General features: G+C 33.1%; 1 protein-coding gene across 1 annotated transcript in view; it reads right to left on the reverse strand.

The window, feature by feature from the left end:
* Positions 1 to 514: 514 nt before the first annotated feature.
* Positions 515 to 18429, reverse strand: part of LOC111692655 (inositol-pentakisphosphate 2-kinase) — a 61086-nt gene continuing 43171 nt past the window's right edge. The window contains exons 3-4 of the mRNA XM_023456730.1: positions 1004 to 1062; positions 515 to 945 (exon numbers count right to left, since the gene is read on the reverse strand). Coding sequence (XP_023312498.1) covers positions 780 to 945; positions 1004 to 1062 — 225 coding nt within the window. The 3' untranslated portion in view covers positions 515 to 779. The remainder of the gene's footprint in view (positions 946 to 1003; positions 1063 to 18429) is intronic.

An 18429-nucleotide genomic window follows, 5' to 3' on the forward strand; every position in this document is an offset into this window, starting at 1 on the left:
TTCGAATCGAGTGAGGAACAATTTTAGACGAAGACTCTTTAAGGCAGGATTCAGGCATTTTGAGAATAATATTTAATTTTAGCATTTTTTTAATAATAAATTTTGTTGATATTGTCATTTAATATTATCAATTTAATTAATTACTAATAATAAGAATTAATACATTTAATAGTACCTTATTTACCGTTCGTTTTTTACTTTAAAATATATAATACAATCAAATTATCTCGTTTAATATTAATCGTACATACCAAAAAACCTTTTAAAACTAAATTATCTGTCCAATGATGTTGTCCAAGCCATCAAAATATGGAGTATAAATAAAAACAGCGACTACCCCTATATTACCCCCATACCGACAATGCATTTTATTGATATTCACTTCAAAACATGTCTATTTATTAGCATTAGTCGTGTGCCAAATTTGAAAAAAATACTTCAGACATTTAGAAGACATTTGTATTTTTACTTTTTTTTGTTTCAACTTTAAGAGCTTTAGGGGTGCATTTTGGTATCCAGTTTCCGCCCATTAAGTGTGGCTACATATTTTAGAATCACCCTGCTATATGTCTTCTAGGAAATGTCGGTGAGAATAAGTGGCAGTGGTTAAAATACAGATATTATATGGCTTTTCGTCCATAGCCATCTTTATTGCTCTATTGAGACAACATGCGGTACCACATTAATAATTAGTAAGCTATACTTTAATAGACACTGATTTTTATGTATCTATGATTACAAGTTACTTTTAGGTTAATTTATATTATTGGTAGAATTCTTTACCTCTCAGGTTCCTCAGAAGTTTCAAATATGTCTGGAATAATTTCATTAAATAATGTTTTTATCCTATCACCATAACACAAAATGCCATTTTTAAATATTTTAAAATTATTTTGAGGAACTTCAATTAATGACTTAATAGCTCTTCTCATTTGTTCTGGTTGCCTAAAAAAAATATATTTTTTTTTGCTATTTTTTAAGATAATTAAGATAATTATTATACCCAGAAAACAAATCTTCAGGGCAGTACATGCTAAGTTGTTGTATTTGTTTCTTTTCCATCTGAAATAAATAAAATAGCTTACATAATTAATATAAATTCTTTCATCGAATGTCAGATAACATAAATAAAAATAACCAATGACTTATTTGTAACTATGCCTTCAGATTGCTTTAGTGTTTATCTTATGTTTTTTAACACACACATCAAATTTAACTAACATTCAAATTCAGTCAAACTTTTTAAATCGGACTACTATTGTATTAAGCATAACATAAATTTCAAAGTATATTGCTTACTTTACTTAGTTTAGGTATTTAGTTATTACTTAAAAGTATATTTTAGTTATGTATTATTTTATAACTGATGTAATATCCTATTATCAAGGCTAAGTATATCCATTCATTATCATAATTGCGTCTATTTCTGTAGATATGGGTTTTGTTTCATTCATTTGGAATAATTTATTTTTATATTTCGATAAATCAGTAAGAGCAATCATCTGCATTGTTCAAAATTCTAAAAAATGTTGATGGCGGTTAGTTGAAATCTAAGTGATCATATTTTCACAATGAAGCTTAGGACACATATCAATTTTAAAGGATAATTTCCATGAGAACTTTCATAACAAAATAATTTTAAACGAAATTTGTGAAAAATATATATTTATTGTATACAGTCCGCGGATTGAGTTTACAAAAAGTGAAAGATACGAAAAAAGGCTAAAAGGTTTTTTCTTGAAAAATTAATAAGTCGATATCTGTCCATGGCATTATAGGCCTATACTTTTACAATAACACTTGTAATAGTATATCGTGCTTACATTTTTTAGTGATGAACTCGAATATTTACCATTAAATTTTCACCAAAAAATGTATTTTTAACAGGATGATTGTCCCGCACATTGAGTTCGTGAGGTAAAAGAATGGATTAGCCATAGATGTGATCCAAGATGGATTGGTAGAAATGGTCCAATTTTGTGCCCCCCTATGAGCCCTGACTTAACCATGGCCGATATGTTTCTATGGAGCCGTTTAAAACAAAGGCAGAATTATTCAGGCCGTCCGTTTAATATCCCAGGAAGAAATCAGAAATTCCTTCAGATATTTAAGGAGGCAATTAGTATAATATGAAGGTGGTGTTTTTGAAATTTGATATCTTCATCATATTGCTTTGTTTACTTTTTTAGCTTAATTGTTGTTGTAATTATGTTCATACTATTTAAAAATTACACTTGAATAAGACGTATTTTAGTTTTATACTTTATTCCCTGTATAAAAAAATTACATTTTTGATAACGTAACTCTTATTTCATTTTTCAAGCAAAAACTTTTATCAAGAACGCCTTTTTTCGTATCTTGCATGTTAAATACCTATGTTTACTCTTACGCAAAATAATATTTTTATGTTTTTGACCCACCTTGTAGAACAGAATTGAAGTTCGTCGTGGTGATTCGTATTTTATAAAGAAGCAAAAACTTTTATCAAGAATACCTTTTTTTCGTATCTTTCATTTATTGGTCCATTTGTCCTTCTGTAAACTCAATCCGCTGACGTACTGTATATACAGGATGTGCCTGAAAAGGAAGGACAACGCTTGACCACAGGTTCTTTGGATGAAAATAAGACTATTTAGCCCAACTTACCTATATACAAAAGTGTACGCCTACTGAGTATGGCCTTCTAAATATAGAATAGATAACAAGATGTTCTGTTTCTTGTGCCTATGCGCCACTGGCTATTCCTTAACTTTTTTTGTGTGTACGCCAGTGAAGACAGAATTTATATTTTTAAAAATAAGCACTATTTTAGAAGATTTTTAGACTCTACCGAAATTTTGATATCGTTTTTGGATTTCGAGTAAAATTAGCATTTTTTACACATTAAATAATATAAAATCAGTTTAAAATAATTAGATCAGTCTAGTATGAGATGCCAGTGGTGTCACATAACAAAGAAACAAATTCATAACAATAATTAAAAGGTACTTACAGTATCAAGCTGGTATTATTTAATTTTAGTTTACTTTGTTTTTTAATATATTCTTTACTATGGCTGCAATTTATACTTTTGCTGAACAAACTGATAAGTTACTAGTATTGGGTTATTGTGAAGGAAATTGTTGTGCTAGTGTTCGAACATGCTGAAAGATTTCCTAATCGAAGAATTCCAAATTACAACAGATTTGCTGATGTGGAAAGACGCCTTCGAGAAACAGGACGTTTTTTTACCTGTAACATTAAATCGTGGACAACGTACGGCTAGAACTATTCAGCTCGAGGAATAAATTTTGGAAAAGATCGAAGAAATTCCGCAAGGAAGTGCAAGGGGTTTAGCGGTAGAGGTTGACTTTGAAAAAGTTCCTTTAGTAGAGTATTAAAAGACCAGTTATTCAAGAATCAAGTTCAAGAACTTTTACCTACCTACCAATAAATCCTCCGTAACGTTTTGCTTTAAGTCAAAGTATTCAAAAACTCCGAAATAGAGACGATAATATCTACAATAAAATCCTGTTTTTAATTAACATAATGAATATGTTTATTGTGATGAAAATCTACAAAGAATCAGTAAAAGACGATTTCAACATGAATTAAAGATTAATGTTTGAGCTGGTATTGGTAGTATTTTCATCGGTCCTGTTATACTACCTGCTACATTGAACACAAAAATTATTTGGAATTTCTCCAAACGAGATTACCTATCTGCCTGAAGAGTTACCGATAACACTACGAATGAATACCATTTTCATACATGATAACGCACTCCCAATTTTGCCTTATCGGTAAGGCAATACATATATGAGTACTATTCTAAGAGGTGGATAGGTAGAGAAAATGATACCCCTAAGAAAGAAAAAAATTATTAAATTTAGAAATTAGTATTACAATTACAATTTGTGACCTTAATAAACTCTCAAAAGAGTTAGAGAATATTAAGTCTAGTTTAACTTTACCATTGAACATTTTCAATGAATTTGAAAGACGTTCAAAAATTAAATATAACAAAATTTTCTTTGAAGTTAGAAATAAAAATTTTAATAAATTTAAAAGGTTGTTGAGTAATGAAGAAAACAAAATTAAAATTAATCCAAAATGGTGCAAAAATTTAACTGACATTGACATTCCTTCAGATGTCAATTTCATTTTATCTTTAGGCCCAAAATTTAGCATATGTCTATCTATCAAGGATTTAAAAATTTCTAAACTTTTGGCAGATTTTGAGTACCTACATAATTTATGAGGAAAGTGAAAATAGAAGGAATTTATTGAGGGCACAATTCACAAATATAGTAACAAATTTTATTCATCGCAATGTTGACGCTGACCATTTCTTGAGAAATAAGGTTCTCATTTGTAAAAAATTTTTTAAAAATCATCCTGAAATTATTGTTGCGAGAAGTGACAAGGGTAATGTTACAACTATTATGTATAAGAACCAATATTTGTTAAAATGTGAAGAACTTTTGAATGATGTATTACAAAAAACTTAATCGTGACCCAACTTGCTCTTAGCAACAAAAAGCTAATAAACTTGTTTCGAAACTTAAACAAATTCGACAAATTTCTGACGTTGAATTTAAAGCTTTGACATTTTATAATTCATGTGCTCCTCGTTTCTATGCCTTACCTAAAATACATAAACCTGAACTGGCAATGCGTCCAATTGTGTCAACTATTAATTGTCCAAACGGTTCGTTAACTAAATATTTAACAGATATACTTACTAAATCTTATAATACTAGCAATGATTTTAATGTTAAGGATTCTTTCGATTTTAGTAATTTTATTAATAATTATCAATTACCAGAGGGATTTGTAGTTGTCAGTTTTGATGTTGTGTCACTTTTTATAAATTTACCATTAACAAGAATTTTATCTAGTATAACAGAAAATTGGAATGTAATTAATGAGAATTCAAGTTTGGATTTGGATAATTTTTTAATAGTTTTAAAGTTTATTTTTTATTCTAATTATTGTGTTATTGAAGGGGTTTATACAAGCAAATCTTTGGTACCCCAATGGGGTCCATAATTTCACCTATTTTAGTTAACTATGTATTAGATTGATTGTTTTAATTGTAACCTGACATACATTGGGCAAACAGGCCGTACTCTAAAAGGTAGACTTACATCCCACAAAAGTGATTGTAATTTAAAAAAAACGTCCTGTGCTCTTTCAGAACATACATTAAGTACAGGCCACAAAATGAATTTTAACGGTGTCACAGCTTTGGACAGTGAAATAAACTATAATAAGCGTGTTTTTCTAGAAATGGTTCGTATCAATGAATTTTCTAATGCTCTGAATAAAAAGTCAGATATTAATAATTTGAGTTGTATTTATATTTTTTTATTACATTTTGATAAATATAGAAATTTACCTGTCGTTTTCAAATTTGGAGTGAATTGCCGCCTCCGTTTTAAGTTGGTACTGTGGTTGGCAATGGTAATTGTCCCTGTATGTTGTTCTTTAACCTCATTGGCTGTTACTAGATTGAATATTAGTAAATTGTTTTAAAAAAAAAACTTGTTCTGATAAAGATATAAAAAAATAGTTCACATTTCAAAGGCATGGCTCCTTTTTACTGTTTTAGTTGTTAAATGTTAAATCGCTGGCCGAAAAATGACTTATTTTGTATTTTTATCCATATCTTGTTTATTATTGAAGCAAAAATTTTAAATTAAACGCTGTTGTCTCTCAAATTGGTGAGAGAAAATTTTTGCATGAGTAAAATTTTTCGATTAAGGCCTTCGTTTTCCGATAAATGGCGTGGGAACTAAAAAAATGTTGAATTTCAGGAAGATTTTCGACATGTTCGAACTGAGATATTCAAGTTTTAAAATTTATTCTGCCATAAGACTCAACGTTAAGAGCAATTTTCAAAAATTTATAAAAAAATATATGCTGTACAAAATATAAGTTGATTTTTATAGAGAATTATAAACAATGTGCTGTATTATCCGTCCGTGGTGATAACTCGTTTTTTGATTTTACTGCCCTTCTGCCCGAGTTATTTTTTATTACCTTCGGATTCTGATTCAATAAGATATAAGCTTCAATTTTATATACAGGGTGTCCCGGAAATAGTGGGCAATCTCTCGGATAGAAAATAATGTCACAAGTTCATATCAAATTTTTTCCTCCGGGCTCACCCTGTAGAGTTATTAGCTCTTGAAGTTGAGAATTAAAAATGTTTTTTTTTTGCTGTAACTTTTGTATTTTTTAATAAATTTTTTGGCTGGATCTATAATTTTTTAAGCTGCTTTGGATGATAATATGAAATCCTCGATAATAATTATGGGGGCCCGAGGGCAAAGCACCTCCCACCAAAATTTCTAGAAAAAAAATTTTTGTTCCACTATAGGTACCCCAAATTTTCCATCATTTTATAAAAATTTATGGTATTTTACGTAAAAAAGGTATACTTATTGAATATCCATAAAAATAGATATTTTTTGAGATAAACCCGTTTAAAGAGGAAGGTACCATTTAATTTGAGACATTTTATTTAATTGAAACACAGATTTAATCGTGGTTGGCTTTGACATGTCAGCGTATGCCAAAGGCAATTAAATTGTCAAACTTGTCAAATACGTAGTTTTAAATCTAAGACTCATCTCATAACTCATAATTTGTTATAAAATATGGAGTATTCCAATGAAGAATATGCTAATATGCATTTAATGTACGGGCGGGCTCTTTGTAATGCTTCGGCAGCAAGAAGATTTTATCAGCATTCTTATCCTAATAGAAGGATTCCGGATCGCAAAACTTTCGAACGTATTGATCAAAGATTAAGAGAAACTGGTAAAATATGATTACTATTATTAATCAAAATGGATATTAAATAAATTTTAATGTCTTTAGGTCAGTTTGCTCCTGTTACTGCAAACAGGGGTGCCCCGCAAACAGTACGTACAGTTGAAGTAGAGGAAAATATACTGGACGAAGTTGCTGCTCATCCAACAGTTAGCATTAGGCCATTATCTTCTTTTACCAATGTTCCAAAGACCACTGTTGCAAGAATCCTTAGAGAACAGCTTCTTCACCTTACCATATACAAAAAGTTCATGCTCTTAACCCTGATGATTTTCGTGCAAGAGTACAGTTTTCTCAATGGTTTCTTCAGAGACATGAGCAAAATACTATGTTTACGAGATTAATTCTGTATACTGACGAAGCAAGTTTTGGGAGGAATGGAGTTAGGTATTAACTCCCATAATTTACATTATTGGTCTGATGAGAACCCACACGCTAATATTGAAACTAGGCACCAAAGACAATTTTATGTTAATGTTTGGAGTGGAATTATTGGTCCTTACTTATTGGGTCCATTTGTATTACCCCCTAGACTGAATGGTCAACGTTACCTAGATTTCCTTGTGCATCAATTACCACAACTGTTAGAAGATGTTGATCTTGAAACCAGAAATGCACTGATATTCATGCACGATGGGGCGCCGCCTCACTTTAGTGCTGCAGTAAGGGACCATTTAAACGAGATATATCCTTATCGCTGGATAGGTCGCGGTGGACCTATTCATTGGCCTTCCCGAACTCCAGATATGAACCCACTTGACTTTCTTTTGGGGGCACTTGAAAAATCTAGTTTATTCCACATCTGTAACCACTAGAGAAGAATTAGAAGAAAGGATTTTTTATTGTGCAAATGAAATACGACAAAATCCTGAAATGTTATGGAGAGTGCAAAAGTCTTCTGTTAAACGAGCCCGTATTTGTATAAGAGAAGGTGGAACTAATATTGAGAATTTATTATGAATTATATTAGTTACAAAATTTTGATTGTCATGCACTTTTCGTTTAGTTAGTTTAGTTAAGTCCAAATTCTCATAATTTGGAACACTGCTTTTGCAAATTATTTGTCCTTTATTGTGATATGTAAAAGCCAACTACGATTAAACCTGTGTTTCTGTTAAATAAAATGTCTCAAATTAAACAGTACCGTTGTCTCTAAACTTGTTTTTCTACAAACGTCATTAAGGTATAATTTTAACGCATGCTGTCAGTCAATTTCATTTTATGATACTAGTATTAAAAGTGAATATATAGACGAGTTCAATGAAACATTGAACCCTAATCGTCAAAACAGCGAATCTGTCGTTGAAGCAGGAGATTTAGACAATCATTAGCGAAAACGATGACGCTACAGTTCATTCAAATCACGAAAACCCTATAATCGGTGTACCAATCGTAGATTGTCCCATAAATTTTGGCAAAATTTAGATAATAATATCAAGTAAATTTCGCCCCAGCAGATCCATCTGTTATTAAATTATACATATAAAACAAAACAACATACAATCGTACAATTTTCAGATAACAAATTTGAATAAGGTGTTATAAATTTCGTTAAAGAACGAGTAGTTCCAAAAGTAAAATATTACCTATACTTCGATTTATGAACAATTTTGTACTGCAGGTACAAAATTATTTTAAAAATTCGCAAATACGAATGATTAAATGCACGAAAAAATTAATTGACGTTACGAGTGATGACGAAATAAATCAAATTATTCAAAATCACCATGAAGGCAAAACAAATCATCGAGGAATCGAAGAAACTGACAAAAGAATAAAAGTCACATACTATTGGTCCAACCAACAAAAATCTATTCAAAATTTTATCAACAATTGTGAAATATGTCAGTTAACGAAATACTTAGGCATTCTCCTGATTAGTTTGGGCCCTGCCAAACTTCAACGAAGTGAACACTCATTCGTTCATTATTACGACTTACAACCCCTGTACGATGAGTACGAAAATTTAAATGCTCAGTACAAGCAACTTAGATAAAGTTATTTTAATAACAGCATATTCAGTAGAGAATTAGAGAACTACGATAAGATTGTAAAATATAGCAAATCTTTAATTTTAAGCAAAATTGAAAATATTAAGGTTCATAATAGAAATATTGCTAAGCTAGGATTAATCGACGGACTTGGTTCCATACTCAAGAGTATAACTGGAAACTTGGACGCCTCTGATGGAGAAAAATTTTTTAATATTCTAAATTACGTCCAAATTAACAAAAAAATTGTTAAAAACAAAAATAATGCAATTAAGTGTATTCATTGAAAACGGTGCTACACATCAAGATGTTCTTTTTGCAAAGGATATATTCAATCAGTTAAACATACTTTATAATACTATCCTCAATGCCTTGCAGGATACCGAAAATTCAATAACATTCTGCAGATTAAATGTACTGCATCCTAGTATATATAATTAAATTTAGTGACTTATTTCTAGAAATCCAGAAAATCGAATTTCATTATGGTACCACCCTGCTTTTTGATGTCAAATATGAAAATATTTTAAATTCATTGCAAAATAGATTGAAATCGAATAACATATTTCTTGTCAATCCCTATCTATTTTGAAAAAGAATATGACTTATTTAATATGCTATCTATACCAACAAGGCATGAATCAGAATACTTAACGATAATTCCAAACACGAAACTTGTTTTAAAAGCCAAAAATGAAGGCACCATTAAAACCTCTATCCGACATGTGTAGCCAAGGTAAATGGTATCACTGTCCGAACAGTTTACAAGCCAATTACAGAGCACCTTGTGAAGAAAATATTCTCTTAAATCAAAACTCTAGCGGTTGCCGTTTCATTCGATTAAAAATCGATGAAAATCACATCGAAACTGTACCCAAAAATTAACCAATGTTTGGAAGTATTCCCAAAAGAAGAAAAAATTGAAGCCCAATTGAAAAAATCGATTGAAACTATATCACTCACAGGTATCTAGCTAATTAAGAAAGACTCCTGTAACTTAGTGTTCAGAGGATGAAAGTTAAATTTTCAAGAAACAAGTTATGGTAAACCACTTATAGTTAATACAGTTTATCTTCAGTCAAAAGTGCATACTCGTCCCAAATTTAAAGTGGAACTAAATAAACTAAATCTTAAAGAGTTACCTACCGATCCTATGATGCCGATCGAAAATGAAGAAGAAATTCACAAATATCACTTGCCAAGTCTTTGGACTATCATCTTGTATATTCTACTAGCAACCACTGCTGTGTATACATCTGCATAAGATGGAAGAACAAAAAGGCAACAAAGAAGAATAAGGGCAAAGAAAATAAATCAAAGCAAAACAAAGGCAAAGAAGAAAATAAAATCAGCCTCCCAGGGGATGCTTCATTCTGAGGGTGGAAGAGTTATATACGGTCAACTACCTAAAAAGTCAAGGAAACGGGAGCATCGACATTAGCAACATGAGCCAGGCAGCGTAAGAACCCTGTATCATCAATTTCGATACTTGGACGACAATAACCGTTTAAGGCAGTCTGTATTAGATTCTCGTTCTGTAATTATTATTCAACAATAAAATTTAATTTCTAAAATTATTTTTTAAAAAGGCCTAAACACTAATCGGTAATTTGAGTTTTATATACACCGTGTCCACCTAGTGCGCATAAGTATCTAGGTTAATAAAAGATATAACTTCATTTTTTTCTACAGAGTTGCCTACTTTCACAAGCTGCACAAAATGAAAATATATTTGCATATGTGTGTTCAGTTTTTCCTGGGCAGGTACCAACTTAATTTTTTTAATGGAAACCTATATTTTTATGGCATTATCGAATTCTACGTGAAAAATTAACGGGACTTTGTGTTATGGTCCCTATTACAATATTGATAGTTTTCGAGATAATCGACTTCTCATTTTTTTTTCTTATGTTACGTCACTTCTAGTAGTTGACATAATTATGATTGTATGACAGCTAGAAATTATTTTTTTTTCAGGAACTGTAGAGTGAAGATGGCTCTTTCAAAAAACGTATCAAAAGTTGACCTGCGATATACAGGGGGCAAAAAAAATTGTGCCAAACCTGATAATTTAAAATTTGAAAAATCTCAACTTTTTCAAATAGAACACCCTGTGTTTTATGATTTCATTACATGTCTTTCTGTAAACCCTACAATTTTTTAAGAGCTCTCCCGATACCTAAGTTGCGTAGTTTTTGCAAAAAAAAACATTTTTATGTAAAATACCGGATTTGCGTCCATTGTCGGGAAAAATATTGTAAGGGTATTTATTTTTATTAAATTTATTAGTTGTCTAGCTACACTATATAAAATAAAAATTAATAACTGAAAAATTTAGATATTTGAGTTTAATAAATAAGTCTTTATAGAAAGTTACCATTTATTTGTAAATAAAATCAAAAAAACATAATTTTGCTAGCAGCACGTATTTACAAAGCAAATAATCCAAATTTACAGAGATTCCCACTGTTTTGAAAATGTGTATGAAAGGTTTGAATGAACAGCAAATGCGAATTATGAGAAAACTACCAGGAGACATGAAAGTAACAACGATAATATTTAGTTTAAAGTTGTGGCATCTGCTGTTGAAAAATCCAAATTTTAGTGCCAGGAAATTAGTAGTAACCTTGGAATTTTCAAAAGCTTGACAAATAAAATATTGAAGAAGTTTCATCATATTGAAAATCAAGCACTGTTACCGTTGTTAGGAAAGTTATTAGTGATATTGGAGATTAAAAAATTTGGATGAATAGAATTTTGAAAAAAGAATACTCATAGTCACAAGCTAACTTAAAATAAATGTTCAAACTGTCCACCGTTGTTTTCTACACAAAGCATTAATCTACGATGAAAATGATTGTGGACATTTCTTAACATTTGAGGCGTTATAGTTATAAACTCGTTTTGAATCTTTTCTTTTGAGTCTTGAATATCCATTGGTGGTACTTCGTATACTCGCTCCTTGATATAACCCCACAAGAAAAAGTCCAGACTATTTATGTCAGGCGAACGTGCGGGCCAAGGAACTGGACCACCACGACCTTACCACTGGTTTGGATATACGTGATTTAGGTGTTCTCTAACCTGAAAGATAAATAGGTAATAGGAAAAGTATAATAACAATAAAATAATCACATTACAGCCAAAGTGGAATGTGGAGGGGCACCATCACGCTGAAACCATTGTTGAACCAAATAATCAGCGGGCATATGTATGTACCTGAAGAAGGGGAAGTTCATTTTGCAAAAAATGCAAATACACATTAACATTTAAATAGCCAAAAAGTACGGTCCAACAATATGTTCTCCACAAATTCCAGCCCACACGTTCACTTTGAAACGATGCTGATGATCTATTTCCCTCAATAATCTGGGATTATTGTCAGCGTAGTGGTGAAAGTTGCGACGATTGGATAAGCATGTATTTGAAAATGTGGATTCGTCAGTAAACAAGACATGCATAAAAAATTTGGATTTTCTTGAATTTTATCCAGTGTCCAGTGGCAAAATTGCAGGCCGTTTAGGTGGTCTTGAGGTAACAGTGCTTGATGTTTTTCAATATGATATGGATGAAACTTATACTTCTTCAATAGGTACCTTATTTGTCAAGCTTTTGGAAACTCCAAGGTTATTACTTATTTTCCTGACACTAATATTTGGATTTTCAACAGCAGACGCCACAACATTAAACTGAATATCTTTATTGTTACTTTCATGTCTCCTGGCAGTTTTCTCATAATTCGCATTTGCTGTAAAACCTTTCACACATTTTCAAAACAGTGGGAATCTCTGTAAATTTGGATTATTTGCTTTGTAAATACGTGCTGCTAGCAAACAATTTCCATGAGCTTCTCCTAAGGTACCTATACACCATTTTCACTAATTCTTCTTTTGAATGTTTCATTATATGCACGTTTAGTACTTTCTCTGAACTCGCACGTGAATATTCAATAGAAGACGAAATGACATGTAAACTGATTGTCACAAATTTTTTTGCAAAAACTACGCAACTTAGGTATAGGGAAAGCTATTAAAAAATTGTAGGGTCTACAGAAAGGCATCTAATGAAATCATAAAACACAGGGTGTTCTATTTGAAAAAGTCGAGATTTTTCAAATTTTAAATTATAAGGTTTGGAACGATTTTTTCCCCCTGTACTACTAGAAGTGACGAAACATAAGGAAAAAAAATGAAAAGTCGATTATCTCGAAAACTATCAATATTTTAATAGGGACCATAACACAAAGTCCCGTTAATTTTTCACGTAGAATTCGATGCCATAAAAAATATAGGTTTCCATTTAAAAAAATTAAGTTGGTACCTGCCCAGGAAAAACTGAACACCCTGTATATGCAAATATATTTTCATTTTGTGCAGCTCGGGAAAGCTGAGATATGGCCCTCCAAAGGGGTCTTATCATTTGGATATTTTTCTTTCTGATTAAGATAACGGAATGAAAATTGTACATAATATTCATACGATAAGGGTCTTTAACTACCATAAGCTTCATCAAAATCGTTTATAAATAAGGACAGTTTTGTAACTACTCATAACAGAAATTTTTCAATTTTTTTTATTCTTTTGAATTATCAAGCAAATAATATTATTTTTTAATGAATTGGACTTCTTTGAAGAAAAAATGTATCTACTTTTTTTTTCGAATTCTGTGTAGTTTAGTCAGAAATAATTAGTTTTTAAATAATGTATGGCTCAGAATAGTAACTTTTTTTTAACATTTTCAAATAGTAAACATTTCTCATAGTGACAGTTTTATTGTAATGATTAGAGACCGCACTTCGTTCGCAGATCTCAGGTCCGTACTTCAACCGACGATCTCAATATTTAAATATTCATCCATTCTTGACAAAATAATAATAGTGCCGGCTAATCGACAAAAGTACCATGTTTTTTACCCCGCACGTGTCAAGGTCATGGTAGTCGGCCGACGGGCGGGGACAACGGATTTCATTCCTATTAGACGGGGCCGTTCAAGTCATGCATCAATCATCAACATCATATCAGTTGCATGCTAATAATATGTAAGGAAACGTCGCGTCTTGTCCAGTAACAGTACGGTGTATATGCATATTTTTAATTATAAGTGTTAGTTTTATTGATAGATGATAGTCTCAAAATTTTATGGGGTGAGAACTATGAAGCCAAGAAAGACCGCGTGCTGCTCTTTGTAACGGATGCGGCTGCGTGCATGCAAGCGGCTGGGAAACTTCTTCGCGAGACCTACTGCAACGCGTTGCATGTGACATGTTTCGCACATGGATTACATAGAGTCGCCGAGACGATTAGAGAGTGCTATCCCAATATCGACAAATTGATAGCTAATGTTAATAAAATATTTTTGAAAGCACCAGCCCGGATAAATTTGTTCAGAGAAACTCTTCCAGGCGTACCACTACCTCCAGAACCTGTTTTGACACGTTGGGGTATGTGGTTAGACGCAACATCTTATTATTACGTACACTTTGACGGCATAAAAAAGGGTTATACAGCAATTGGATTCAAGTGATGCTACTTCTATTTTATGCGCTCAAAGGATATTTAACGATCCTACACTTCGTGAAGATTTAGCGTACATACATTTTAATTATTCACGAATACCGTCAGTTTGCCGTCTTGAAGTAACTGTGACATCATCAGAATATTCAGTAAATAACGCAGTAAATAATGTTTTAGACTTTCGACAGTTTATTTCCCAGTTGTCAGGACATAGTGCTGAACGTATGAAGAAAAAAATTTATACCGTTTGCAGAACAATCCGGGATTTCTAACTGTATGTCGCATAGTAGATCTTTTTGAAGGTAAAGAAGTAGATTTTTCTGAATCCACCCTAAATATACCATCCTTTAAAAATTATATATACTTTAAATATGCCCCAGTAACATCTGTGGACGTTGAACGTACGTTTTCGAAACTTAAATGGATTTTTAGCGATAAACGCCACAACCTAACGCCTGAACATTTACAGCAGTTGCTGGTTATTCAGTTTTACTTCAGCACTGCAAGTGAATAGGTGTAGAGCTGTGTAAATTGTTTTGTAAACTAATAAACTTAATATGAATCATAGTGTATATTATAAATTGTCAGTACAAAGTAAAACTTAGATTTTTACTTTTTATATGGTGTTTGCACTTTAGTTTCTACAGAGTTTAACTTAGCGTCCTGAGTCCGCCCCTGATAATGACGTCATGTGCGAATGAAGTGTCTCTAGTAATGATACTAATGATTGTCACATTCGCGTGCTATGATTTAAATTATTATGTTTCTTAATATTGTGATCTTTGTGCTCAACTTCGCATTTCATTCGGTTTTTTTACAACCATTAAATATCATGCTTTTACTAACCGTGATTATATTTCCATTACAGAAACCATAAATAAAAAGCATATCGGTATATTAACGGTTAGTAAAAGAATGATGGTTCATGGTTGTAAAAAAATCGAATGAATGCAAAGTTGAGCACAAAGATCACAACTAAGAAAATAAAGAAACAATCAGAATTTAAATCATAGCACGCGAAAGTGACAATCATTAGTATCATTACAATGAAACTGACACTATAAAAGATGCCTACTATGTGAAAATGTTAAAAAAAGTTACTGTTCTGAGCCATACATTATTTAAAAAATAATTATTTCTGACTAAACTAAGCAGAATTCTAAACAAGAAGTAAGGAAATTTTTTCTTCAAAAAAGTCTAATTCATTAAAAAATATTATTTGCTTGATAATTCAAGGGAATAAAAAAAATCGAAAAATTTCTGTTAAGAGTAGTTACTAAACTATACTTATTTATAACCGATTTTGATGAAATTTATAGTAGTTAAAGACCCTTATGGTATAATTATTACCTACAATTTTCATTCCGTTATCTTAATCAGAAAGAAAGTTATTTTAAAAAATATCCAAATGATCAGATCCCCTTTAGAGGGATCTCAGTAACGGTGCTCCGGAGAACCAATGTTTATAGGAACTTTTTTTTACTATTTTTGGCTCTACTTCTACCCCCTTAAATTTTGTACCAGCTTTTCCAAACACCCTGTATGTACAGGCTGTTACAAATTCGCTTCTCACTACAGGGATCTTGGAAACGGTAAGAGGTACGAAGTAGCTTAAATGGGAGCAAAGTTGGGATCTAATCAGGGAAAGACGTGCGGCGAAAAGAAGAGCCACGAAGACAGCACACCCCCGGGATAAGCAGATGTTAAACCAGCTGAACCGGAGGGTAAAAGCGGCCCTAGAGGAGCACTACCAGGGCTCGTGGCAACGACATCTGGAGTCACTGAACCCCGAAGACCGCAGCCTGTGGACGATGCAACGGGCGCTGAGGACCACCCGGAAGCCTATGCCTCCGATTCACGGAGAGAACGGGATCGTCTACACTAGGTATGAAAAGGCCGAGGCATTCGCCGACGGCCTTGAATTACAGTGTAGGGAAAACCTTCTCGACGACGAAGACGAGGACCACGCCGACGAGATGGAACGACACGTACGGCGCTACAGACGACAACCCGACAGGGACGACATCAGGCCGGCGACACCCGAGGAGATGTGGGACATCCTGCGGCGCCTTAACCCCCGCAAGGCACCCGGATGTGACCAGATCGGAAACCGAATACTCAGAAAGCTCCCCCACAAGGGAGTGATGGCGCTGCTCAACATCGTCAACGCCATCCTGAGACTGCGAGGATTTCCCGCCAGGTGGAAGACAGCCGACGTCATATTCTTCCCGAAACCAGGTAAGAATCTAACCTTTGCTGCCAGTTACAGGCCCATCAGTCTCCTGCCGATGATGAGCAAGGTAGCGGAGAGGATCATCCTGACCAAACTGCGTGAGAGCTCGGACGAATTGCGAGTCATCCCCGACGAACAATTCGCCTACCGCAGCGGACACTCAACGGAGCAGCAGACACTCAGGTTAGTAGAACATCTGTCCGCAGGTTTCAACAACCGAAAATCCATCGTGGCAGTCTTCCTGGACGTCGCCAAGGCCTTCGACAGGGACTGGCACGATGAGCTTTTGGCTAAGATGCTCGACTTTGGCTACCCTATCGGACTGGTCAAACTGATGAAGTCCTTCCTCAGATGCAGAAAGCTACGTGCGAAGGTGGAAGGGGCCGTATCCACCTATTGAGACATCGAAGCAGGCGTCCCCCAAGGAGCCGTGCTATCACCGCACCTGTTCAACATCTATACCCAGAAAGCATGGCTGCGAACACAAGTCACGCTTCTATTAACGTCAGTAAAAGATGTAATAAAAACGTTGTTAGTTATCTTAAATGTGAAAACTGTAATAGTTTATACCACGTAAGCTGTGCCAAATTAAGTAGCAATGTCAAGTTTATCAATGATAGTGTAATACTTTGTTGTGAGAGTTTGTATCAAAGTGACAATGATACCGCTGCTTTTCTTGATACCATAGATGAGGTAGCTGATAAGGATCGAAAGGTAGATTTAAATATATTTATCCACGACTATTGTATAATGTACCCATTATACGTCTGTTTGCTCGACCTTATTAATACCCATTAATCACGGCAGTGATTAATGAGTCATTAATCACTACTGTCAGATGCTTCCTTGATTTAGCTATAATATTATATTGTTCTGCTACAAACAATCGGTTTTTAAAATTTTATCGTGTAAACCACTAAATATTTTCAATTCAGTGCTGTACATATAAAAAAAAAATTAAAAAAGTGAATTTTCCTAGACCGGATTCGAACCCGGGACCCGCGGTTGGAAGGGAAAGAGCATCTACACTGAGCCATCAGCGACTTCATTTGTGCGAGTCGTATATCTGTTTCTTAACATACCATGTTTTTCGAAACATTTCAAAAAAAACTTCAACAAAAATATTTAGTAGTCGTGGATAAAGTATAGTATTCTACTCCCGTATAATGGGTATTATTCACTCGGTGATTTAGGCCACTCGCCTGCGGCTTGTGGCCGTAAACTTCACCTCGTGAATAATACCCATCATTATACGGTCGTTGAATAATATACTATTATTATATCCTAAAACAAAAAGACATTATAATTAGCGAGCTGCGTGATAAAATTAAATTATTAAACAACCATATAGATTTATTGAATAAATATTATTATATATCCAAGTTAAACGATGCTGCACAAAAACCAAATGTGATAAATTTGTGTATGAAACACAAAAACAGTTCAAATTAAACATCCCTAAAAAATGAATCAGTAACTAACAGAAGGCCATCTGAAAAAAAAATATCAACAAACCGGGGAATTAATAAATAAGAACGATGTAGCTACCGATATATTGCAAATACAAAGTCAATTAAAAATGAATGAAATTATTAATTTATCCGATAAAAATGATAATCCCCTGTCAAATTCAATTTCTGCCGTACCAAAGAATGATGATGAAAAGTACGTAATAATAAAAGACGACATAGTCGAAGATCTATAATTACTGGAAGAAATACGGAGTCAACGTCCATCAAGGGTGTCCCCAGAACAGTTACTCTCCACGTATACAGGATTGACACGAAAACCACATGCGAAGATTTAGTAGCATTGTTGAAGCCAAATTTTCCTGAAGTAAGTTGCGAAGCAATAAAACCAAAACATCCCGAGT

This window comes from Anoplophora glabripennis, unplaced genomic scaffold (assembly GCF_000390285.2).
Source record: "Anoplophora glabripennis isolate ALB-LARVAE unplaced genomic scaffold, Agla_2.0 scaffold1224, whole genome shotgun sequence".
NCBI classification, from domain to species: domain Eukaryota; kingdom Metazoa; phylum Arthropoda; class Insecta; order Coleoptera; family Cerambycidae; genus Anoplophora; species Anoplophora glabripennis.